Here is a 27151-nt window from a genome sequence, read left to right as displayed (position 1 = left end):
ACGGCCGCGAGGGCCGGCGCCGCCTGAGGAGAGCCCGCCGGGGTGGAGGGGCCGCCCCGTGTCCCTAGGGGTGGGGGGCACCGGGCAAGCGCAGGTGGAGCTGGGGAGGGACTGACCCTTTTGGGCGAGGCAGAACCGGCCGAGGGAGCCCCGGGCAGGCCGGGGCTGAGGCTCTGCCTGTGTCTGGTGAGGAGAGCTCCTTTGCAGGGGAGCGTACAGAGGTACTGGTTACACGCTTTGCATACTTTTATATAGATACGTTTTCCAGTTGCACGCAAAAACCACTTACCAAATACGACGTTGTGCTTCTTATCAGGCAACGATGACGAGCAGCGCTCAAAAATCGGATGAAAGCAGATGTAAACGGAAAAAAGAGATGGAGGTGAGCAGCACTGGATGGGAAAGGGAGGGAGAAGCTGGACCCTTCTCCTGGCCCCAGGGAGCCACGCAACCCCCTGCACCCCGTGTCCTTCTCTGGCTTTGCTATGGGTTCCTCTCAAGGAGGCAGAGCAGAGAGCCCCACGTCACGTTATGTAGGTTAGGGGAAACATGTTTGATGATCTTGCGTGAGGAGACCGTAAAATTTCTCTCATTGTTTCAAGTCCAACGAAACTGGGCATGCACTGCAACACGGTTCTCTAGGACTTCTCGAGAGTGGCCTTCTGAAGTACGCAAGCTTTTTCTGATATAAGCAAACATTCTCAATCTGGTACTACCCACACGCTCCCCCGGTACTGAGATGTTGTGCCTGTTCACAGTGGATGGTGTTGATGCTGTGAAGCCAACGACACTTGCACTTTCTCTGCAAACAGTCTCTCAAGATATGTATTTTTTAGTTAAACTCTATCTGTAGTAAGATTAAGTCCTAGAACCTGTGATTTTTTGTGCTCTGTTATTAGAATGAAGCTTCAGAAAATCCTCAGTTGTCCTCCCTTGAAAACACAGACTTGACTTTTTCTGAGGGCTCGCAGTCCCTTCACAAACCTGAACCATTGGACAAAGTTTTAAACGGTGATGTATTAAGTACACTGAAAGTAACTATGTAATTACTTAATGGGATATTGAGATGAAAATTTGTTGAAATGTTTAAATAAAATTACTTTTTGTCTTAACAGAGATGAATAAAGAAATTAAGAACTTGTTATCAAAATATGCCCACATTTTAAGGCAAGTTAACTGTCCTGCTTGTACAGCACTTTTCTAACTTATCTAGATAAAATGGATTACTGTGGCTGCAGTTAGAAATTAGTATTGAAAACTATTGGACATAGATCTTGAAATAAAAATGCTGTTTTCTGTTATAACAGAGAACTAATCTGGTCAAAAACTGAGTACTGATAGACGACACATTTTTAAGTAAAGCATAAAAGTAGTTCTAAGTAGTGAGAAATTTAATGTCTTTAGTAATGATTTTAACTACAGATTTTTTAAATTAAGTGAGAGAGCGGCGATGGACGCTTCTTATGTCGAAGAACTTGATGGAATCTTAAAAGAAGCAAGGACCATAGAAAACCACTTAAAACAGAAAAGGGAGAGTCTGAAACAGAGATTCGCTGTGATCACAAATACTCTGCAAAGCTAAATGGAGTTTGTCAGATTGCAGAAAGACAGAGCAAAACTTGCAGTATATTTTTGTGGATCGAAGTATAAACTATGATGAGTGCTATGATGAATGTTTCATGAATGCCCTATGTAAATATTTCTAGCAGTTCAGGAAACTTTCAACAACTTAAGCAGTAACTCAGTTTAAATTTATACACATTAAAACATCTTTTTTCACTTGTTGACCCATTGCTTAGGCTGTCCCTATGCTTCCTTCCCTGGAAGATATTGGAAGCATTTGAAAAAAAAAGTAGGATGAATTTTGCATTGCTTAGCTTTAAGACTATGGGAGTTCAATACAACTTAATCCAGAAGCAGCCATGGTATTTCTAATGTCACTGCTAAGGATTTTTTTTTCTTTTATTGTCATAACTAATCTTTCACTCTAGAACATAGTATAGAAACATTTCTATGAAACACAGAATTTTGCAATGTAAGTGGAAAAGGACCTCTGATTTTTTTCTTATTAAATATTTTTTTTTTTATTTCTTCTTAGGAAATATTTTGGTACTAAAATCTCCATAGAATGTACTTGCAATCTTATTTCTGTTTTGTCTCAGAATAGAAACAAATTGAAAAGATCAGCTTAGAACTAGGAGAGCTCTATTAAGAATAGTACTTTAGGAGATGTATAAAGAGGTATGAAGTCTTAATTTGAAAATATATTTTAATACTTCTACAGCTTTTCAAATGAAACCAAAGCCATTTTGATATAAACATAAAAGCACATCATCAAAACTTTGCTAGTAATCTCAATAAATAACAAGACAACTATTAGCATAATCTAGAACTACACTGCTCTTATTTTGTTATGTAGATACATCAGTATTGTTTGTTGTATATCCAGTTTATTTAAGGATGCTTATGGAGTTTTTTGAGCACTTTTAATTTCTTGTCATGTGTCTCTTAAGGATGAAACATTAAATGTACAAAGCATCATTCGTACAAATTGTGAGGCTAATGTAATAAAGAAAAGTGCTAGATAGTTCTGATGCTAGCATAAGATATAAATATATCTTTACCCCAGTACTGTGTATTAATTTTCTCTTTAAATGCTTTCAGTCTTAATCCTCCTTTCCTCCTTTTATTAGATAAAAGTCACAAGCAAACGTGCTACCTGTCAAACTGATGCTATTTAAAACAAATGATGAGAGAAACCGGACATCTAGGGTGAGATTTTTCAAGGTATTTAGATGCCTAAAGATGCAGATATGTACTTAGTAGGATTTTCAAAGTGCCTAAGCATGTAAGCGCCTTACATGCTTAGGAATTTTTGAAAATCCCATAAGGTGCCTATCTGCATCTTTAGTATCTAAAGACTTTCAAAAATGTCACCACCAGTGTATGTCATATTTTACCAGCCTCTTATTTTTTCCCTAATAATTGCATCTTGTTTTGTAATGGTTTTGGTAATGCTGTTTCAACAGAAGAAAGTGGGAGAAAAAGAGAAGAATGTTTTGGAAGTTAAATTGTCTAGAATATTGTGCAAAGTGTTTCTAAAATCTATGATCATCTAGAATGATGACAAAAAGCAGAGTTTTAAATCATCTATGAAGTGCCTGAATTTGGAAATTTACCCATAGTTATTAATGTAAGCCTTTAAAGAAAAATTAAACAGTTTTCATTACTGTAAAATATCTGCCTGTTATTATTGAGAAGCAGAACTTGGAAAACTATTGGATCACATAATTTAAGTTGCTTCCTTCAGGGGATCAAGAAGGCGCAGACCCATTGTGTTGCTATTGCAGCAGTTTGCTCCATTTAAAAAACCTGATAAAATGCCATAAAAATTAGTAAAACCACACTCCTTAGAAGAATGAAGAACTGCTCAGTCTGGCATTCAAGCGTAGTTGAATTCAAGACATACCTCTCTAAATGATGACTCTTGTGTTTCTACAGGGATTTCTTCTCCAGTTGCTTGTCATTATGTGCTGTCATTTAGAGTGGGATCTCTGTGGTAGTAAGGGGATTTTAGAATTCAAAGAGACATTGAAAGTAAAGTCAATAAGTATGGCCATAGTAACCTAGCTGAGATTCTGAACAGTGTGTTTTGCTTATTAAAGGGAATTCATTCAAAGCGTGGCAAGATTTTTCTAAGGGGTGTCTTAAAAAATTGTTTTAAAATTGCTAAAAGCAACAAAGCTGCTGCTTTTGCTTCACAAATCTATGTGAGGATATATAGAGAAATAAATACTGATCAAGTAAAATTAATAAAATATGTAGTTTTAGAAAGTTCCAGCTTGAAATGGTAAGTTCAGAAAGTTTAAAGCATCCATTGAAAATAAACCAGTCTCTTCTCTTTTGAAGTTAAAAAATCTTTCAGCACTGTAAATACCCACTTACTGGTTGCTTTCATACATAAACCTCTTCCTGTTTAAAAGGGACCCTTCCTGAATTACTTTGCTGGCTGAAAGTACAGAGCGTTTTTCTCTTGGCTGCCCTTCGGTGTTCCACTCAGTATCTAAACCATTAGAAAATAAAATTTTACTCTTTTCCTATTTGTTTATAATTTGTCTACCCTGCTAATAGTGTTTCTGTACTGATAGCCTCTCTCATATATTTCAGTATTTATTGGGAGAAACAAACCCAGTTTTTTTACTCTCTTCTTCTGATGTGAAACTAAAAGCTCGTTCATTCTGTCTCTCAGGAACGAGCTACACATGAAATCCCGCTGGCACCTATCCCATCACTATCCGCTTTCCAGTTTTACTGAAGGAGGCTTGAACAGAAAATTAATTGGCTTTAAAGCTGCCAAATCTGATCAGCAAAGCTCAGCTGGTAACTATGTTTTCTTTAAACTTCTCCCTCTGTTTTTTAAGCTGCAGTGACTCAGTAAGTTAACAAGAACCTCTAAGACCACAGATCAGTAACAGAATAAAATAAAAAAAAGTAGGAACATCTTATTCAAAGTTCCAACAGTTTTTGACAGTGAGTCTTTTGCATTTCTGAGCTTGCTGTGAGTGCCTCCACAGTCTGGAAAGTGTAAGTGATGAAAAGCTAATACACAGTTTCTCTCTTTGCTCTTCTGTTATCTAAAAGCTAAAACCAAAAAATAACAGAAAATGCACAGACAGCTTAAGTATCCAGCAGGAATTCTTCCCCAAGAAAAGGCCAATTGAGACCGTTCCCCTAAAATGAAACTGCATTTTAGCACCGATGTAGGAATGTGGTTTATAATAGAAAAAGACCAAATCGAGTAGGTAATGGGTGTGTTTAAGGCTCATGACGTTCTGTCTAGAACTCATCCGAATGCAATTTTTCTAATCATAGAATGTTTATGCTTTGTCTTTAAAAAGCTGCTGGTGAAGGCAGCATTGGAAAAGAGCAGAGTGGGTGTTTTACATCATCAGGGTGAATAGCCAGAAAAAAAGGAGGCCAATGAATCATAGATCAATCACCTTATCTCACATCCTGTAGAGAGTCTGAAGTAAATTTCTTAACATTGACTTTATAAGCACCTGGGGAACTACTTTTTTTTTTTTTTTTTTAAGTAAAATACCTTTATCAGAGTAGCTGACTTAGTATGGAAAAATGATAGATGAGGTATAGCTTGGTGTAAGATAATTAACACTGTCCTGTATGACATTATATAAAAATGGGAGCAATCAGGAAGTAGGGGCTACATGAATGAGTTAAAAAGTCAAATAACGGAATACTTTTTTTTCATGAAAGGTCAGCCTACATGGCATCCTATAGTGATCAGCTTCAAGCCTCACTTATTCCATACTATCCTGAACGATTTAGAAGAGGGATATGAGAGAATACAGTTAAATTTTCAAATGGTAGCAAGCTAGGAGGGGTTGCAAATGCTATCAATAACATGCATTGGAAATTCATTATAATCTCAATAAGATGAGGGGCTGATCTGAGATTAAGATAATTTTTTTAAAAAAGACAAGGGAAAAGCACTATGCTTTGCAAGGGGAATCATACATGTTACTTAACAAACCGGAACAATAGCTAGAGTTGGTATGATTTTATTGGGTGGTAAAAAAACCAGCCGAGATGCATTAGCTATAGGATAGCAGAAAAGACATAAAAACATAGTTGTTCTCCTTTTCTCTGTGCACCGTTGGTCTCAGCTGGAGGATGGGTCTGCTTATTAAAAACAAAGTGGGCAGAGTGGGAAACAGGAATAATAAAGGGTGAAGAAAACATGATCTGTGAGGAAAGGTTGAAGCAGTTGAGTTTGTTTAATTTAGAGAAAGCACAAATGAAGGGAAGGCATGATAACAGGTAAGTTGTAGAAAGGACAGTAGTCAGGTCTTTGCTGTGTCTTGTAGAAAGGACGAGAAGGTATCAGCTTAATTTGCAGCAGAAGTCGGGATGAATAATAATGTGTCCCATTTTGAGGACAGCGGAATGGGCTACCTAGGGTACAGCGTGTGCTGCCTTGCTCTCTCTCAAGGGATAGGGCAGCTTTTGGGAGCTGCTTAATACCATGAAACAAACACGGCCATGGCAGTGCATTTGCAGAGTGCTAGCAGCTTCCTTTCAGCATCCTGAAAGGAAGGGTCCATCTACTGTCCCCCTTAGTCTGAAACAGCAGAGCATGGCTTGTCGTGGCTGCTTCCCTATCTGATTGTCTAATCCGGTGTGGCAACCGTAATTCCTAGAGCCCTGAGACTCACTGAGGTGCAAAATGGTTACTCAGATTTTGAAACAAAACAAAAAAGTGTTTTTGACAGGTGAAAAAGATGAGACAAGGCGACAAGAATTTTTAAAAGAATTACCTCGAAGCCTGGCTGTCTCAATATACGGATACATCTCCCCTGCTCCCCTTTCTTCCAATTTCTCCAGCTGCAAGTAGCAAATAGTGATAAAGCACATTTTCCCGCAGCGGCTCTGTACGCTTTAACTGCCTTGGCAGTTGAGCAGCTCACCTGGCCCAGCTGCCGAGAGGGTCTGTAAGGGCTGTAGAGCTGCTCGGGCTGTAGACAGGTGGCCCCTGTGCCCCGTGGCTGCCTGGCCTGGCTGTGGCAGCGGAGCGGAGGGCAGGCAGGCTGGCTCGCTCATCCTGCCCTGCTTGGAGACACATTCCTGGCTTTTATTCTGAAATGATGATGTCAGGCAGCTCTCTCCACCCGATTCATCAGTGCTGCCTGCACACTGCCGTCCTGGCACCGGTACCCTTGCCTGACCATCTCCGATCTGATGCCTTCTTCCAGGCGGAATATGTTTTCCAAAATCGTTTTGTCTGCCATCAGCCTCCTGCTTGCTAATTTGCGGCATTTCCTCTGCTCTTGGATGCAATTCATTCCAGGTAAAATGCATAAACAAACAAATCCTTCTATCGCATCATCTCGGAAAGGAGTTTTCTGTTGCTGCTGACACAGGTCGGTAGAGCAATTTCATTTCTATTGATCAGAAATTAGGAACTAAGCAATTTGAAATGTTTGTTAGAAGCCAGAATTTCTCTGTTATTTATTGAAAAGATAAACAGGACGGACAAGTACATTGCACAGGTTCCCCCGGATTACTGGCAGATCCCGATGGTTTAGAGCTGGCAAACCAGTAAGCAGCAGATTCTCTCCGCAAGGGAGCCTGCTGTGAGACGTGTAAGCGGGCTGTGAAAGGGAGAGGATCGCTTAGAGCAGCGACGTGACTGAAGCTTTGATCTGAACATACAAGTGGGAAACTACTCCAAGGGATTTTGTATCACCACTGATTCTTGTTTAAACTGGGGCTCTCTGCTACCTTAGTTCTCTTGCACTCTACCTCGTTCATTATCCTTCAAAGCTGAACGGCATAGGAACGTAAAGAGCTGTGTTTCTTGTCTTGATTACCGGATTGACATGAAAAACCTGCCAATTTCCTTGCCTCATTTTCCATACCTTTTTGAAATCTCCCCTCTACTAAGGTCTTCTTGAAAAAGCTTGCTGACATAGAATTGTCTCGATTTAGCTAAAAGCTGAGAATGTTGAATCATGAGAAAGAAAATCCTCTGTTATTTGTTCAGGCATTTGAGTGAAACAGTTACAATAAAAGAAAAAGGTGTGAATAAAATTTATTCAATCTGATATGTTTCCTGTGACACTGGCAAAATTTTCCTAGCTCACCAGTTGTTCATAGTGCCTTTCTAGGATAAGTGTTCCAAGGACTTGATAGTGTAAATCAGTATTTAACAAAAAAATGTCACTTTCTGCATGTCAGGAAAAAAACCACCCCTGAAGCATAGAAACGATTTCTGCAGGTTTCTGTGGGAAATCAGCAGATATTTCAGATGCAAGAGTATGCACAGTTCACGGTTGCTTTTCTCCCTTACCTCCCTTTAACAAGCCGCTCTGCACTCCTTTTCTCCAATTCTTTTTCCCCGTGTTTTCTGTCGCTTTGCTGATGTTCTTTGCTTCTCTGCCTGTTAGCAAGGAAGCAGTTGTCTGAGCCTCTGACTTTGGGAAATCAACAAGCTGGATAGAACAAGAAGGCAAGTACGGGGACTTGCCAGCAGACACAGGGCAAGTGCAACAACTTCAGAAATCAGTGTAGGACACTCAGGTGAGCTGAGGGGTTCAAGCCTGGTGAAGAGAGAGGGTGAAGGCTAGAGTCTGGATAGCAGAAACCAATAGCTACAGCAACTTCAGTTCAGAGTGGGGAATGGGAAAAGCTGGTTTGCATACTCTGTTGTTCCAGTCTGTGATTTACAGGGATCATGATATGACCTGTATCTTGTGCCAGAGGATTTCCAAATCAGCTGTATGGTTCTTCTGGGTTTGCGTGAATCCTCAGGCAAAACACAATTCTTGCTTTACTCTCCCTGCTTGAAAATTATTAATTGTGAGCATTCTGTTCTAAAGTCTGTCCTTCAGTCTGGTCCTGGGTGCCTTGGTCTTGAATATGTAGGTTAAAATCAAAGTGGGTTTGCTATGTCCAATGAAATTTCAATTTCATGGTCAGCAAATGGCTTCCATGTTTCCTCCATCCAATGTTAAGATTTTCTACTCCACCAGTTGCTGCTTAAGTACAATTTAATGTCTGATTCATTGCTACCTCACCCAAAGCAGGTGGGGTGTCTTCTGCACAGAAGCTTTTTCAACATGCTTGTACTTGGTTCCACTCTTTCTGGATATAAATAGTGCTAGGATGTCAGCTTGTGACAGGCAGAGAAACCATGGCATGCTGCTTTTTGAATAGAAATGGTACATGAACAAACAATGCCAGGCTATGATAATTCTGTAGTAATTGCTTACAACCTTTAGAAAAGATTTGAGGAAAAACTACAATGCCATATTTGGCACTGCCCCTGCTCCGGTGTGCCAAACGAAGTTTAGATCGTAAGCCTCTTTTTAAAGGTTTGACGTAAAAAGGAATTATAGTACAGAAATGAAAGTTTAGAGATGGCAGGATGGCATGTTGTAATATTGTGCTGATTTTCAGGTATTATGTTCAAGCAAATACAACAAGCCCCATTGGGATTGTAGTGCCTTATTGCTTGTTCGAGTTCTTCTGTCTTGGAGTGTAGCCAGAACAGTAGAGCTGCATCAGTATTGAATTTTGTTTACGGATTGCTCAACATTAAAAAGCAGTCTCCCTTCTGTCTTTTGCAGAGATTGGTGTCTTCTTGCATAGCTAGATATTACAATAAATTAAGCTTTATAACCGAGCTTTTATCTGAAGGTGTCACACCTTTATCACAATTACTCAGGAACAGTGCATTCAAGTAGGAAGTGTTTGTGTCCCATCTGCTCAGTGCATTTCAAAGTAGGTGCAGATAAACTTAACAGTTTTTAGTATTAAAGTATGATTGAATTTGGAGAGTAGACTTTATTCAGATTATTTTTTTTAATTGGCGAGAAGTGTAGGATGTGTAGCTGTGGTGTGTTTGTTTTTTTTTTTTTAAACACAGCTATGGTCCCTCACAGATTAGCAACAAAATGACTTCCTTTGATGTGTTTATTCTGTATTGTACTGTCCTGCATATGTATTGCAGAAGCTTGATTTTGTTGGAATGAATGCAAGCCTTTGCTGTGCTGACAGGGGGGAATGAGTTGCACCAGGCCCTTCTGGTCTTAGCTCCATGTGCTCGTTAGTCTGTGCTGTTTGCTGCTATTGCTACTGATCAAATCTCAGTATGTTGCACAGATAATGATTCCTTAAAAAATGAAAAAAGGGGCAAGTTGCGTAAGGTTTCTGCAAATAACCTGTTTAACTACACCCACCCACCCTTGCATTGCTCAAATGCTGCGGTGATGGTCACTAAGGAACTTTGTGACGTGTTTTTTCCAGACCAGACCAGTGATCTGCAATGCTGAGGCGGTTTATGTAATGCAAGTAAAAGACACCTTTTTTGTGCGTGTATTGTGCTGAGTTTAGAAGAGGTCATTGCTTACTTTTATCTTCTGTGTCTTGTCCCAAATCTGTTCAGAACAAACTCACCAGAGAGAGCAAACCTGCTCGCCTTTTTTTTTCTTGCACCCATCCCCTCCTCCTGATTTTTCAGAATTTTCCTGGAATGACTTGTCATATATCTGAAAACTTCTGTTTTGACTCATCTGGGTATCATGATTTGATTACATTTTGCATTAATTACTGTCAGGATCTTCAGCTCATTTGAGTGGTTTCCAGAAGGAAATATAGTACATTATCTTACTATGTTTGCTTCTTTCTCTCTGGTCTGATCGGACAGGGAATTAACTTACACGTTCTTGTATGGAGGCTGCTCTCAGACACTTTCGAGACTATGTGTTGAAATGAATTCTAACTAGGTCAGATTTCAGGACGGATTACTAAGATTATCATGTGAATGGCAAGGTTATCACAGGAGAAGGAAAACGAAAAGAACTTGGCTTGCTTAGCTTAGGAAGTGATATGATTACTTACTCTAAATACGTGTGGTAAACACAAGAGAGGGAGAAATACCAAAGCTATGGAACAGTGCTGACAGAAGAACAAGAGGGACAAACAGTCCTAGGAATAAAGTCTTTCTGCAAATTCAAATGATTTTTCTAATAATTTGAGCAATGAGCAGTCTTCCAAAGAGGGGATAAGTGCCAGGAGACATGGTAACTTTTAAGACAGATTTAAGATATGATTTCTGGAACAGCAGTTGGGAGGAGGTGATCCATGAGGTCTTATCCATTTCTGTTCAGGCTCTTTTGTGAAGTTTATCTTACTAAGTTCCAGTATGTAATTACGCTGCTCTCCAGGAAGTTTCTGTACCATCCTTGGTCATGGCATCTTTGTTACTGCTTGGATGCAAAAGTGTCTCCTTAGGGACATGTTGCTCTCATTTTTTCTGCTGTTTTACATCTTTACAAACTTTAGCTTGGCCTACTAAAGCTGCATTTCTGCGGGTACTGGTGGCAGTCACTAAACCCGCCAGGTGTTGGTTGATATGAAAAGCCTCTACTTCTTATGTCTAAGGAAATACTCTGAAGCACCTGTGTTGGGATCAGATTGAGTGCTTCATATGGGATTTAATCAGAACTTAATTGAATTTTAAGAGGGAGAGGATGTTGGTGGTTTGAGGTTAATTGCTTTAGCCCTACAGTCTGAATTCTTTATCTAGCTGACTTACCATATTAGAGATCTAAAGAAGGATTTGAGGATTGGCAAGCCAGAGAACTACATTGAAAGGATCTTGCGATTGACCTTCCTGCATGCCTAACACCCATTATGTCTGTGGCTATTCTAAAGAAGCAAGCTTAGAAAAATGCTGTGTGCCAAATCGCTTCTTTTGGAGATATTCTCCTGTCCGAAATAGCAAATTTCCTCTGTAGATGTCAACATGTGGTTTCAGAGGCTCCCAGGTAAATTGTGAGGCAGCTTCACTTAATCACCTGGATTAAAGAACATAGGTTATAGAAGCAGCAGTGGTGAAAGTGAGTAGTATAACCAGACCAAACTGACATATCAAAAAATGAGAATTAGGTTCAGTATCCGTCTGGACTCTGTTTAGTGTGTGGTCTTGTCTGTACTGCACCTGATTTGGGACAACATTTCTGTATCCTATGCTGTCCCTTTTTATCAGTGTTTCACTTACACTTAAATCTTCATCAGTTCTAGTTTTGTTCAAGGCTCAATGGTCTTACGGTGAGGACAGAACAGTGTAGCAGAGCAACTTCACTGACCTGCAGATATGAAGCCTGAGAGAGATGATAGCATTGGAAGGGAAGGCAACAGCCTGTGCACTTTCTAGGTAAATCCACTTCTGCAGCTAAATGGATTGCAAAAACAATCCTTGTGTTGATGAGGCTTTGCAAGCCAGGCTACTGGAGCCAATAACTAACTGTGTGCTGTTAGCACACAGCATTCCAATGGCTTCATGCTTGCTTGATGCTTTTGTCCTATAACCATGCCTAATAAGGGAGGTATTTCCTCCAAACAAGAGGCTCCATCAGAAATAATCATGTTCTGCTATTGCTTATTTACTTACCAGCTAAATCTGTCTCATTTGTTTTGTCCTGTCCTGTAAATGTGTTTCAGCTCAGTTTCATTTATGTTCTTCCTGACTTCCATTATTTTTTTGGTGGGTGTGGGTTTGTTTTTTTGTTTTTGTGCAAGGGGGAAAAGCCAGCGATTGCCTTTCTGAGCTTATGAAATCAGAGAGTACTGGTGGCTTTGAGAACTGACCTGTACACCTTTCAACAGCCTCTGAGCTTCTGGTCTGCTGCATTTCAAACAACGCCAACTCCGTAGAGTCCTCCATGCACAGTGTAGAGAAAATATGACAGCCTATATTTGACAACCCATATTCCAAGACTTTGGGGTTTTAACACCCTGTTTCCCTGAAAATAAGACCTACCCCAAAAATAAGCCCTAGATTGATTTTTCAGGATTTTCGAGGATGCTCGAAATATAAACCCTACTCCAAAAATAAGCCCTAGTTGCAGTTCATTTTAAAAGTCAATTTAAATAGTGTCCAGGCAGCTATACGTGTAAGAAAGTAGGCACCTTTTGGAGCAAAAATTAATATAAGATCCTGTCTTATTTTCAGGGAAACAGGGTATCACATTTGTAATATTTGTTGTGTAACAAGCTATGGCTTGCCTGCATTTTTAGAGTAGTCCACTGGGACTACTCTGTGTTGTCCTGTGGCATGTTCTTCCCAGGGAGCTGCAGGGGTTTTTTTTCTCTCTCTTCTCTGCACACTGCTTTATGTCTGGAAACTCCTTGGGTGATGGCTGATTAGATTACAAATCCTGGGAAAATGTCCTAGTATGTACAGTCTCTTCTATTTCTTTAACTCACCCATGATTGTGATACCAAGGTAAAGCTGAGGGTGTTTTAGAATGCAGATTTTTTTAAATCTGAGGTGTGCCCAGCTCTGCCTTGCTTTTGGCAGCATTGTGGTGTAAAGGCAACATGCGCTGCTTTACGAGGTGCCCAATTACGTCTTTTTGCTTGTGGCTTCCATCTGCAACAGTCACACTAGCTCCTTTCTGTCACTGCTGGTCAGAAATCACTGGGAGATTATTTTTAGGTCTCCCCCTCAACATCACTCTGTGTATCATCCCAATTTGGAAGAGATTTCTTTTTGCAACCTCATAGGTTCTTGTAAGAAATATCCCTGTGTTAACTTGCTCTCAGTTACTTATTGAAATACATTTCAACTATAAGCTTCTTTAGTAAAAGTTCTCTCCTATCACCATGTATTTTATTATCTCCTTTGGACTGCAGAACAGGTGTCCCTAATGGATTAACGACAGAAGAGTTAAATCCACTGGATTTCCAGCTCCCTCTGGATGGATGACGTAGCACAGCTTTAGTTTGAATATCCACCACAGCTTCGCTGCTTGCAGAATGCTGAATGCTATTCTCTTAGACATTCAAACTCAAGCTCCAACAATTGCCTGTTTATTTAAGTGAAAATCTTAGTTACCTGCTTTTTGTTCTCATTGTTTTCTTTGCAGGTTTAAAGAATTTCCTGCTCAGCCCAGCAAAAGAGCAAATCACCTTCCACAGCCCCAAGGGTTTGCAATGCATCTCACCCCTAATTCAGACAGTAGAGGAGACCCCTCAACCCATCCCAGCAAAGATCAAAGGACATATTCCCAAATGGATTAATGGAAATCTTCTGAGGAATGGTCCTGGGAAGTTTGAGTTCGGTGAGGAGAAGTAAGTCCAGGTTTGGTGAGTTTGTCAAATGATTCTGGCCTGAGCTCCTCTAAAGGGACCTCCCCTAAATGTCTCACCACTGTTTGGAGCATGTTGTAGTTTCTTTTTAAGTAAGTCAAGGAAGAAACGCATGTGTTATCATTCTTTTAAGAACAGTTGCTCCCTCATCTGGAAACTCCCAGTGGCTCTCTGAAAATAGGAGCATGGTTAGCTTATTAAGGTTGGAGCAGCTGAGTCACAGAGAGGCTGTGACCTACTCAGAATGATATAATGAGGGAACAGAGCCGGGGATTAAAACATCCACACACCTAGTCCTTTGTCATTAACAAAAGTCCATCCCACGAGCGCTCTGAAATCCAGGGCAGGATTTGTAAAGTTGATTGCACTAAATTGTATGAGTTGCTTTAGAATCAAATTCGTCTCATTTAAAAAAATAATAAACTATTTCAAGAAGGCAACTACTGCCTTTGGCTTGGAATCTGCCATTCTAGCTGATTGGCAAACCTCCAAAAAAGCTGACGGCAGCAGCTGGCCAAAGGTGATCATTTTATCATATTTCCAGAGATAGACCATAAGGTTTTCTCAAAGTCTCAGAGACTTCTCATTTCAGAGAGAATAGCACCCTGCAAACAGCCGAGAGCTAAAGGCTCCTTCTTGTGTGGTTGGGCTTTCAGTAATAATTTCCATTCTTGTTGTACATACAGTTGTACATACAGTTGTACAGTACAGTTGTACAGTAAAGCACCATTTCTGTTCCCTATGCAGAAGTCTGCAGAGTGATCGATTTACCAGTATAGATTATTTCACCCAAAACCCTTACACACAGTATTTTCAGAAGTCCCTGTGGTCCACTTTCAAAAGTAATATAGGGAGCACAAATCTCATTGAAAGTCAGCATCTAACTTCAGGTCCCACAGCTGCAAATACCCTTGATTTGTTTCACTAAATTCAAATGTTTTTCCAGACTCATCACAAGGTTATGCATGTTTAAATGTTCGTGCGATCTGGGCATTAGCTTTTTGCAAACAATAATCAACCTAAAGGCAAGAGGGAGAACACCATACGGTGCCCAGCTCTTGCTGTCTTATTTATCTCTTCTTCAAGGTTTAACCATTGGTTTGATGGCATGGCCCTGTTGCATCAGTTCCAGTTGGAGAATGGCATAGTGACGTACCGGAGCAAGTTTCTGCAGAGCAGTTCCTACCTAACTAACAGCCAGCACAACCGCATTGTGGTCTCGGAATTCGGGACGCTGGCAATGCCAGACCCATGCAAGAGTGTCTTTGGGCGCTTCATGTCACGCTTTGAGATGCCACGTAAGAGGGATTCTAAGAAACGTTCTGAGATTTTCTTGAGGAACTTGTGGTTAGGTTTGCAGGGGATGTGAGGAAATCTGGTAGGCCTATTTGGAGCTCATGTTTTTCTTAGACGATGGCCCCTTGGAGCAACAACAAAAATGCAAATTGGTGTCAGACTTAGCTAGTCAAGGCACATCCAATTTAATGTTTAAGCATGACTTCAGCTCACACAATTCCACAGTTCGTTGCAAATTTCCAACAGAAATCTTTTCCCAAAGAACACCATGTGCAGTCCTGATAATGAGCATTACAATCCGCTGTTCTACCTGAGACACAGCTTTGTCCTTAGAACACCTTGCCTTGCTAAGCTTGTAGGGTAAGTGGGATAATCCTTCCCTTCCTGCACGAAGGTGCAGGACATGATATGAGTAGGGTGAGAGATGGTATTGCACAGGAATGGAAGTACCATTTCCTATAGGATTCTGTGTATGTCAGGAAAGAAATAGGCTTAAATGCAAGCAAAGTACTCTTCACTAAAACCAGAACAGACATCAAGTTTGCAACTTGTCGCTCATGTGTATGACCATATTCTGCTTCTTATCATCCCTGAGGAGATGGATCCTGTTCTGCCATGTCATCTGTTCTTTGCAAAGGTGCTCATACCTTCACTCACTGGTCTGCCTAGCTCCCCAGGTCTCTCAATACGTTTCAGAACTGTCCACCTCCCCTGTCTTCCAAGCTGCAGCACACCCTTGCCTATGTGGCTCTTTCCACACATGTAGGCTACTCCCCACTACAAGAAGAACTGTCCTCCAGGCTCTTCCTGTACCAGCTTCAGGCTCGGTGTTTACCACACACGCAATGTTCAGTTGGGGGAATCGTTTTTCCCTCGGCTGTTCTCAGTCACCCAGCTAGTGAGTCTCAGCTCCCCTAGGAGCAGCAAGAGCAGCTCTGGCTGTCGTGCGTGTGTAGCTCTGAAAAGGCATCTCCTGACTCAGTTTTAAAGAGAAAGAGAATAGGGAAGAAGCAGCATTCCCTGCCCAAGCCCTGCCACACAAATAGCATCCCTACCCTCCCCTCAGCCCAAGTTGTAGCTTCGAGCCTTGCCTCTCATTTCCAATGCTGGAAATCAAACATGGCACTCTTCATGCGGCTGTCAGAGGAGGGGACTTTGGCTAGAGAGGAAAGGGAGAGAGATATGAAGAAATAACAGGTCAGAAACAAAGGGCATATGGAAGTATGAAGATTTTCTTGGCATCACTCCAGTGATTTCCACAAGAACCAGTCCTTGTCCTTTTATCCTGAACTCACCTGTGCAGACAGTTTCCTGAGTACCTTTGTAGATTAGTGAGATATTTCTAAGCAATCACAGAGGGATTAGTGTCATTGCAAATGGGTTTATTTGTTTAAACATGTCTAGCTTGTTGTAACGTGACATGAGCTTGTGTACAACTTTGGGATTTCATTTCAGAACCAAGTGACAATGCCAATGTGAACTACGTTGTATATAAAGGAGACTATTATGTCAGCAATGAGAACATCTTCATGTACAAAGTGGACCCGGAAACGCTTGAAACAAAGGAAAAGGTGTGGGCAGCTGGGATAAGGGGGTTAGCTTATGCTGCAGGAGAATCACTCCTTGTTGTTTCTAAGAGCAGCAAGGGGGAACCCAGATTCCAAAAGAAATGATCCATGTAGTTCTGGGCCATAGCCATAAGCACCTCTTCACGGTGTGCTCGAGTCCCTGAAAAATCTACTTAGCAATAAGGCAGCTCTGGAGAGTGAAGACTCAGTCATTGCCACTGTGGCAAGCCAGGGGACAGACAGACAGAGGCTCATTTCCGTTCGGGTACAGCTGGCATTCCTCCAGTGCACTCACTACTTGTCTGGACTTGTCTGTACCTATCAGCGGGTGAACAATAAAAGTGCAGAGAGGAAGAAGTTAACATCACTGATCTCAGATCTGTATTCTTGTCCTATCTCCTCATTCTCCCCATCTGTTCCTTGTATCTCCTTCTTACACCCCCAGCTTTAAACACTCCCAAATGGCCCTTCAGTGTCCTGACTAAAACCTCTGTTGCAAATTGGTGGTGCAGTCAATGTAAAGTCAAAGTTCAGCTGCCACTTTACCTGCTCCCATGCTAGCAAATGAACAAAAAGTCAGAGTAGGAGTCTTCCTATATATTCTGTGCATCATCTCACAGGAACGCGGCTGTATGTGAGGGAGAAACACGACTTGTGAAACGACAGCACAGGCTATAGGTCCCCCTTCCTGCAGCCTTAGAGGGGATCTGGGCATTTGCTGGGCTGGACAATTGTGAAAAGGACTGAGGAAGGATTCTGCCATTCCAGTGTCAGTATTAACTACTGTGCCTGTATGTTACCAGGGACTATTTAATACCACAGAATACCAGGCTTAGCCACCCTCAGATCTCAAGGGAAGCATCCCAGGAGTCCCTTTCTCCTATGGGATCAGTTGTGATTCATGAGGAAACTGTTTATGAAGTGTACTGTGTTACTGTCATATTGAAATGGAGAGTTTGACGATTTGCTATTTTATCTGTTTTGTAAACCATAATGCAGTGATGAAAAGACGTGTAGGCATTTTTAGTTTGAATGTTCAGCTCTGTTGAGCCATCTCGTCATTAAAAAAAAATCCCCTTCAGCTGCATTTTAGATGCAGACTGGTATTTTTTTTGGCTAAATGAAGAAATGGAAGGAATGATTTCATGTTTAGATTCTCCCATTTGAGATGCTCTAAAAGGACATGGTTTTCTAAGCTTCTGCTGGTGTGGCAATCTTTTCTGCTGCAGCCTTCCAAAGGGTCTCAGGTGGGATACTGGAAAGCCATTTTTTTAAACTTTAGAAAAGAAGTGTATCTTCCATGCTTTAATGTTTCAATGCATGGCTTGATCTTCCTCCAACTTTTCCCTTCAGACTTTCTTCCCAACACATCCCCTCCACTGTTTAAGCCCAAACCATATCCTAAACCTGGAACTAGGAATACATGTTAACAGTCCTCACAATTGTACTTTTGCCCTGGCTGTTCCTTCTGGCTGTAGACAGAGAAGCTGTGCTTTTTTCTCTGTGGGGAGGGTAGACACTGACTGTCACTTAGTTATGGGTGCTTTCAAAAAACTTGGTGACTTTTGGGGCAATGACTGTTTCTTCACTCATGTCTGTCTGTCATGATGACATAGGGTCCTAGCTAAAATGCTCATGCAGGCAACGTTGCCGCTGTGTCAGCGCTTCCTGCCGTTAGTCATGTCCATGTCTCCTAGAGGAACAGCTAGAGCTGTTAGTCCCATTGTACTGGTAGGACTAAACCAGAGAGAAACAGTGTTCAGTTTCAAGGATTTCAGGAAGGTCACTGGGAATATGAAGGCTTAAGTCCAGATCCCACATTAGGGCCATAATCATCAAGATAGTCTTCCTCAGACTTTCACAAACCCGACATTTAGAAAGTCTGTGGCTTGCTGCAGAGCAACAGGAAACTTCTTTACTGACAGAAACACTTTGGCATTTGCAGGTAGACTGGAGCAAATTTGTTGCAGTGAATGGGGCCACTGCTCATCCTCATTATGAGTCTGATGGGACAACGTACAACATGGGAAATTCCTATGGGAAACATGGTAAGACTGGTTTGTGGGCAGGGTATACAGGGTGCTGCTTGCTGTTGCTTCAAGGAGCAGTTGTTGAAGAAACTTCAGTGTCTAAAGAGACCTTGAAATTGCTGTTTCTCTGTGAAAATGATGGCAAACCATATTAGTTCTTATTTCAGCATGTCAGTCTGTCCCATAAAAACGGCTTCTCTCGGCAATTAGTTTCAGATGCTTCTGACATTGGCCTGTGAATACCCAACAGATTCCACTCTTCCTCTCCCAAGCTTTGATGGAAAACAGGAGAATGATTTTTAAAGTCCCATCCAGCATTGAAGCCTCATCCGAAGAATTGTTACAGTTACCCACGTGTTCTCCGCTTACAATAATTGGCTTTTAATAAGGACCATAAGGTCCCAGGAGAGAAGGTGGAAGTTATTACAGTGACCTGGCTATCTCAGAGTGAAGCTGAATTTCCTGAGATGTTTTTCCCGTTCCCGAAACTATGAGCATTACGTCTAGTTGTAATCTAGTTACACCGGCATGGCTGCTCGGAGCTAGCATTCACTGTCAGTTACATGAAAGCCTTCTTTTTCAGGTGCCCGAGGGCTGTGAAAACAGCCATTGCCCTTTATTATGATACCTCAGGCTGGTTTCAGTTCACTGAACAGTTGCCCAGTTTTGACCATTTTTCATTCTTGCTGTTTTAATTTCCTTTTGGCTTTAGTAGTATCTAGCTTTGCAGCACATGCTGTTTTCAGCTGGAGAGGCCAAACTATAGATTATTATTCAAATATGCTATTCTTTCCTGCCCATATGCTCAGACTTCTGAAATAAGCATCAGTCATCACCAAGGCTCAAAGTTTTCATTTCCTTTGATACACAAGCTATGAACTTCCTGATCCTGTTATTACAGGATTCTCAAAGTTAACATAAGGAATGTATTGCAGATAGACGGTAGTCTACCAGACTGAGAAGATCCTTTCAGGCGTTCTTGGTTGGTTGGTTTAGGTTTTGGTTTTTTGCTAGGTAATCCTCTGATTGTTTTATTGACTTGAATACTGTTTTTTTAATTTTCTGCTCAGTTTAGCTGTGACAGCGGTTCCTAGCATTCTAGGGAAAAAGAAAAGAACAGAACCTGACTTTGGTTTCATGAATGTGGACAGTCTCACAGCTCAGTGGTGTTGAACTTTGGTGTATTCCTTTCCAGGGTCTAGGTATAATATCATTCAGGTCCCGCCACAAAAGTCAAACCATAGTGAGACGTTAGAGGGAGCGAAAGTGTTGTGCTCCATTGCTCCAATGGATAAGCTGAAACCCTCCTACTATCACAGCTTCGGTAAGAATGCTTTCTATCTCAAACTCTGTGGATTTAGCCTACTGTGTGCCAGAAAGGGCTGCTCACTGTCCTCTGCCCCCGAGATTTTTTTTTTTAATTGTCTCATTTCCTTAATACTTGGATGATGTCTCCTTCCTTCTCTTTTCAGGAATGAGTGAAAACTACATCATTTTCATTGAGCAACCCATCAAGCTAAATCTGTTGCAGATTATCACTTCCAAACTTCGTGGGAAAGCCATTGCTGACGGGATAAGCTGGGAGCCTCAGTACAATACTTGCTTCCACGTGGTGAACAAGCACACTGGGGAGGTAGGTGGATTTTGGGCCTTTCCAGCAGTTCTGCAGCTGTAGCTGGGATCTCAGATCCCAAGAGAAGAGTGCTGGATAGCAGCCACAGATAGCTGTAAGAATCAATCCAGAAGGACTGCAATATAAGCTTTATAAGCATGGGTGTAGGTTTACTAGAATAGGGATTACTTTGTGCATTTTCCTCTCTATTGATTAATTTCTTTACCAGTCCTAAAAGAACAGGCAGAAATAAGCACTTTGGGGTTCCTGGCACAGCAGCACAGAGACTGAAATGCAGTTACCAAGTACTGTGGCGTAGTATAAAGAGGCCAGTTATAGCCTGGGAATGATGCTTTAGAGATGGAGTCAGGGCAGCAAAGGGCTGCTTTACATTTTTGGCTTTTCTTCATCTGGTTTTGCCTACTTACTGGCTTAAAGCAGCCATTCTATAGTAATGCAAGGACACAAGACAAATACCAAGGAATGAGTGGGGAATTAAATGGGGGAGAGAAGAGAAAACTCTTTGAGGTATGGCTCGGATCTTTGGAGAAGAAATGTAGCCTCTCTTATGGTCACTGTAGGTGCTGCCAGGGCAGTGGTACAGTAAACCCTTTGCTACTTTCCATCAAATCAATGCCTTTGAAGATCATGGCTGTGTGGTCCTTGACCTGTGCTGCCAGGATGATGGAACAACTTTGGCTACATACAAACTTCAGAATCTGCGGAGCAGTGGGGAAGGTCTAGATCAGGTAAGATCTCTGCATTCGTGTTGCGTAGGATCTGATGGGCCCCCATGGAGGTTGAGTTACTTTTCTGAAGCAAGGGTCAAGTTAGTGGAACGGAGAATACTATGGAGGACCACAAGGCAGAGGAAAGGAACCATGACTATATGGAAAAACTAAAATTATGATCTACTGACGTGTTGGTATTTTTCTTTCCTTTTAAATCTCTTAGCAGATAATCTCCATGAAGAGTTTCCTTGTAACTTTTAAAACTGGTGTGTGACACAGATCTCCATCAGCCTGGCAGAATGTACTTCTGTTTTAAAATCTCATTTTTAATGATACTCATTTTCCATATCCCTGTGTAATAAAATTTTCCCTTGAGAAAGTATGCAAAATAAGCTTTTGCATGACTTTTAAAAGGCAAAAGAAAAAGAAACCCTGTTGTTTAAAGGCATCACTTCAGAAAACCAGCCTTTATTATGTATATCACAGAAACACAAACATCACAGAAACCCCTACATTGTTCTTTACACTCACCTCACAACAGTGTGTATTCATAAATCACTTATTATGGTCAGCTCTGTCAAAAGCACCATTTAAAGCCAAGTAAGGGGCATTATTTTGCATAGGTCATACAATGGAAAAGTGGGGGTGCTTTCAGTTTCTTGTTCTGCAGATGTGTTTATTGGTAACCCACCACATTGTGGAGGATGGGCAGGCATTTCTACAACATGTTCAGACAAATCTGAACTTTGTCTATGTTCTGAGCTCTCTAGAAGTAAGTCCGTTCTGATCTGAAAAATGTATAGTTGGGTCCCCTTAGGGTCATTTTGTTTTGCTTTCCTTTGTTATTTTTTTGCAAAGATGTGGTGAGCATTACTTCAGTTACAGCAAAATGTTAAGACCATTTGCTTTGGAAACTGATTCCAGCTTTTTTTCAGCCTTCTCTGAGCACAAAAGAACTATAATTTGATCTGTCTGAAGATTTCCTTTTGTCAACATTGGGCATGTGTTTCCAACACCCACGTTCTTTAACTGACAAGTAGCATAGCCATTAAACTGTAATACACACGAGTCCAAGTCATTTCAGAACAGAATCTTAATTTTACGCTGCACGAAAAGACTAGGGCATGCCTGAGCATGCTTTGTCTGTTTTCCCCAAATCGTTTTAGTGCTTTTGCTTGCTAAGTAAACTATATTTTGTCTGGCAGAGTTCCTCAACCAATAAGTTTACTGTGGGTACATAAACCACAAAAGCTTTGAAAATAGGGTTTTGAGATTAACACATACGATCAAAGTGAAGTTTCAAGTTGAACTGGTGAGTTACAGGTTGAAGTAACTGAAAAACACCAAAACAGGGTCCTTGGCGCCTGTTTTAACTAGAAGGCATAATATTTGGAAGTATTATGGGTTCTGAACTTGGCTTGAACAGAACGTTAATGGCAATGGTGGAATTATTCCTCTCATGCAACCTGCTGAATGTGCCACACTGAGGGCTGCCTGTTTGCTCTCATCTTTGCTGCCCAAGAAAATCCACCACTACCTTAGACTTCCCAAACATGAAGTCCATGTGTACCTGGGAACAGCAGAGGAAAATCACGCAGGCTAACTTCAGGCACTCAACTGAGGTACAGTAGTCTCCTTCTGCTCACCTTATCATTCAGGGGAGAGGGAAGCTCCTCCAGAGACTGATGTAGAACATTAAGTCAGAGATTTCCAGTCCTGATCTGGACAAACCCCTCCTTCCATTAATTTCACAGCCAGCATTTACACTCCGAGATTAACAGCAAGCAGTATGGTCATCCCATGAAGATCTGAGACAGTCTGCAGTCAAGCAGTTTTTCTTCTGAAACAGCATGCAGCTTACTATTTTTCCATGCATGGTTCATATTATTTAAAATAATGGGGAAGTTTCTCAGTGCTTTGTTCAGGCTCCCAAAGTGCAACTGCCACTAATCACCAACAAGGCTGTAGAGGGTGCATTTCCAGCACGGGTATCTCCTCTGCTTGCTCAGTGCTATGGAAATCCCATTTTCTGTAATTCCTCTGTTAGCTCATGATCTTGATTAGGCAAGAAGAGCCTGATTCGCAGAGTCAGCAGGACATGTGTGGATAGGCTGCAAAAACGATCAATGTAAGTCTGTTCTAACTGAATAAGATATAGTGCAGCATATGTCCCAATGCTGGATTTGGAGAATAACAGTGATTTCCATACCCAACACAGCATTAATTACTGTCAAAGCAATGCTGACTCATTTAATAAGCTGTCTTTTTGTTTTCTACTGTAAAGTACTGGAACAAGCAGAGCCCTTACCAGAATTTGGTAAAACACATAACAGAAAGAAGAAAAATATTTCAGGGGTGGGAGGAATGTCTAAAACTTCAGAATTGTTCCCAAAAAGGGCACTTAGCTCAAAATGCCACTGTCCTCTCTCCATCACCGTAACTTTCTGTCTCTGTAACAGATTTATGACTCGATATCCCGAGCTTTCCCTCGTCGCTTTGTTCTCCCACTGAATGTGAATGCAGACACACCTGTGGGGAAGAATCTGAACCCGCTTTCTTATACATTGGCAAGGGCTGTGAAAGATGCAGATGGCAAGGTACGCATCAAAGACTTAGGTAACTGCATTTATGGCTGTGGTCTGCAATGATGAGTCAATTATTTGGGTGAAACAGGTAAGGGAGATGGAATTGGTGCTTCTACTTGCCTCAGTGTGATTGTCAGGCTCACCTTTAAACATTTCTTCTCTGTGATGGTCACACAGCGGGTTGGTGGGACCGGTCAGGTCTTCTGCCCAGCCAAAGCTAAACTGACACTGGTGTAATGCATGCTTCTTCTAGGTCTGGTGCACACATGAAAATCTCTACCCTGAGGGATTTGAAAAGGTTGGGGGCTTGGAGTTCCCCCAGATCAACTACTCTCGGTACAACGGTAGGAGGTACCGTTACTTCTATGGATGTGGTTTTCAGCATTTGATTGGAGATTCCTTGATCAAGGTTGACGTGGAGACCAAGAATTTCAAGGTGAGGTGAAGTGATGTTATCTTTTTTCAGTAATAGGAGTCATTCCACTGAACTGGCCTTGAAGATACGTCATTTACTAGGCACTTTATTCTTTAGGGGTCTTCATTCATATGGGTCTGAGAGGAGGTTTCTAATTTCATCTCTCACCTAGCACTTCATAAATGTGGCACACTTACCAGGAGAGGATATCACTCCAGGTTCTTAGATAGATGATGGAACAGAAAGGGTTGGGTAAAGTATGCATGCATCTTCCCGGCCAAAGAAGAGTCGTCTCTTAGACAGTACAGAAATACCCAAGCAGCATAGGCAGTTGGGGATAAACTGCCAAAGCATTTGTGGCTCAGGCAAGAAACAAAGTTTAGGATATTTCCCAACTGCGAACACAAGCTAGAATTTTTCCTGTATGTCCCTTAAACAGGGAATAATGATCTCCAAAGTGTTAAATGTTTATTCCTCAGAGACTTTCCTGAGGCTAGAGAGAGTTAGGGATCCTCAGAAAGAGATGCCCTTTTTAATAGTTCTGCTCTGGATGCTCGTTTTGCAGTGAGTACCCTCCTTCAGCACAGCTTTGGGGTGCTGTTGCTCTGCCTGCAGTAGGAGCAGCAGCTCTGTCCTCAGGTGGTGATGGTGATGGATCTCCTCCCCACACTGCTTGGGCACAACATGGTCTGCACTAGCATGGTATGAAGGTGATTGTGCCAGCCAGGTTGGCGGTGTTTTCTGAAATTGCAGCTTACACCTGTGCCCATGCAAACTGTTGGATGAAATGAGTAATAGGAACACTTTTTGCTGTCTGTTTGCATGATGCCTGGCACAACTGGCGCGCTGTCACAACATTGGCACCATCATACTACTGGAATCAAAATAATTAATTAAAAGGTTGAACTATAGGTTTCTTGGAGCACAAAGTATGCCTGGGTATCTTTGTGGGGAGCACTTCAACTTGCAACTCTGCTAACTATAGCAGACAAGTATTAATGAAATGAAACACATCCATATGTTACTGTGCTTGCTAGATTTGGCAGGAGGATGGATCCTACCCTTCAGAGCCTGTGTTTGTGCCAGTGCCTAACGCCACAGCAGAAGACAGTGGAGTCATCTTGTCTGTTGTGGTCTCCCTCACTGAGGTAACTTCTTGCTACTAGTTCAAAGTCACATAGTATTAGTTATACTTTCTAAATTACAAAGCTGAATTTGAGGCTCTCTGACAGACGGTTCTAGCTCCATGTGCCTCTGCAACTGCCAAGCACAGCCAGACAAACTTCAAGTAGGACTGTGCCCTGGAATGTCAGTGTTTCTTGAGTGGTATCTGTGACTATCAGTGCTCCTGGCTGACTGTCTTACAGTCTTGGTCTGTATGGCCTGGTTGTACATTTGGGCTCCCTTGTGACAGATGCAGTGGGTTGGACTGTAGAATGAAGTTCAGCCTAGGCATTCATTCTGGCTTTGTTTTCATCCTGCAGAACCAAAGTGCTTTCCTGCTTGTCCTGGATGCAGAAACCTTCAGAGAATTGGGGCGAGCAGAAGTCCCAGTGCAAATGCCTTATGGATTCCATGGCATCTTTACTTCCCACTGACTGAAGACCTTGTCATCTCCTGTAATTCAGAGCCAGGTCAGGCTCAGAAAGAAACCTCTGCTTTCTTTTGCCTCTCACTTTTGCATTATGCCCTGCATGAAGGAACTGCTTTTCCTCTATCATAACCCCCAAGTTACTGCTACATTCCTAACAATATGCAGCAAATGGTCTGAGGAAGGCAGAAGCCCCTTCACTCAAACAGCCCGCTGCTTTATCTTAATTTTCTGATTATCTTGATAGACCAGTTAGCAGCAGTTCACAAAGGCTGCCATGTGTAAGGCTTGCAAGGGAGAAAACGGAAACTAAGATGACCATTACCTTCCCTCGATAGCTACGTGCTCTGAAGGGAAGAGAGTATTGGTGTGTTGGTCAGTGACTTTGGCAGAAATGTGTAAAGCAGAGGAGAGGAGTAAAACCAACTAGTAACGTGTAGGTTCAATGAAGGGACGTATGTAATTTCATCCCCATTGTGTCAAGATTGCCTTCCGTGAACCCCAGAAAGCAGATGTAAACACTTGCAGAAGCTGTACTTGTAGTGCTTTTCTTTGTACAGTAACAGTGCCCTCAAATAAAACCTTGTGAAGTTTCTTTGTTTCCCTGCTCTCACCAGACCCGCAGCCAACTTTGCGCTGTGCCACAAGAGGCAACGGCTGCAACCCTGATACACAACTTATTACATGACATGTTCTTGTAGACATGCATGAAGTTTCCGCCATGCTCCTACTTAAACAGCATAGCTGGATGCAGCTCTGATGGCTAACATTTCCTGCCTTCCTCCTAAATAAATCTGTATGAAACATGCAGAACTCCATTCTGGCCTCGCTATCCTTTTGCTCTTAAGTTGAGCAGATCAAAGTCAAACACCCTCTCTATGCTTGCTTCATCATCCAGGCTCCTACAGTTCTTGAACTCTGAGGTGTAGGTGGATAGATGTGTTGAGACAAGCCTTCTATAGCAGTTCACTTGTAGGTTCTGCCTTTAAGGACACTGTGAAAAGGGAAGGCTTTGAGGAGAATGGACTCCCCTCGTGGCTTAAGGACTTTCTATATTGCTTCATTGTGGGAAGCCTGGAGAATGTTTTGAACCACATCCTTGAGCAAAATTCAGCCCTTGTGCCCTAGGGTTTGAAGGAAAGCCCTTGCTTCATATTTCCCATCTTACTTTGTGTTTTTTTTGTTTGGTTGGTTGGTTTGTTTGTTTGTTTTGACTGCTGATATTCTGGAGGCCAGCCCAGGCAGAATACAACCAAATCAGAGCTGACTCACTATCCGAACAACGCAGCTTTATCTCCTCTCTGACCTTTCTTCACCTGCCACACAGGTCTTGGGAAAAGATAAGGGAGAGAAACAAGGATTGTACAGCAGGCCTGCAGCACTGTGAGAAGGCAGAGGGACAGGCTCATGCCAAAGCTGATCTCACAAAGCCACTAGGTGGCAAACACCTCCCGCTGCTGATGCTGTAGCCCTGCCAGCCTGCTGCGGCCGGGCCCCTGCCTCGCTCACCATGGCGGCCAGTGGAGTTTCCCTCCTGTAGCCTGTCACCCACACCCAGCAAGGTCACATCCCCAGGACTGAAAGCTGAAGGATGCTAAGGAAGTGCTCAATGACGGCGGGTGGAGTTCTATCACCACAGCTGCTCTTTC

General features: G+C 41.9%; 1 protein-coding gene across 1 annotated transcript; it reads left to right on the top strand.

Moving 5' to 3' along the window:
- The first annotated feature begins 1117 nt into the window (after positions 1 to 1117).
- On the top strand, positions 1118 to 25509 carry BCO2 (beta-carotene oxygenase 2). The gene is made up of 13 exons (XM_065651979.1): positions 1118 to 1167; positions 4250 to 4380; positions 13452 to 13656; positions 14761 to 14972; positions 16426 to 16541; positions 18484 to 18586; positions 19764 to 19892; positions 20041 to 20201; positions 20762 to 20929; positions 23371 to 23508; positions 23750 to 23932; positions 24949 to 25059; positions 25396 to 25509. The coding sequence occupies exons 1-13, from the start codon at positions 1118 to 1120 to the stop codon at positions 25507 to 25509; spliced, it is 1821 nt and encodes a 606-aa protein (XP_065508051.1).
- Positions 25510 to 27151: the final 1642 nt, after the last annotated feature.

This window comes from Caloenas nicobarica, chromosome 26, assembly GCF_036013445.1.
Source record: "Caloenas nicobarica isolate bCalNic1 chromosome 26, bCalNic1.hap1, whole genome shotgun sequence".
NCBI classification, from domain to species: Eukaryota; Metazoa; Chordata; class Aves; order Columbiformes; family Columbidae; genus Caloenas; species Caloenas nicobarica.
This window is presented reverse-complemented; position numbering and strand designations above follow the sequence as displayed.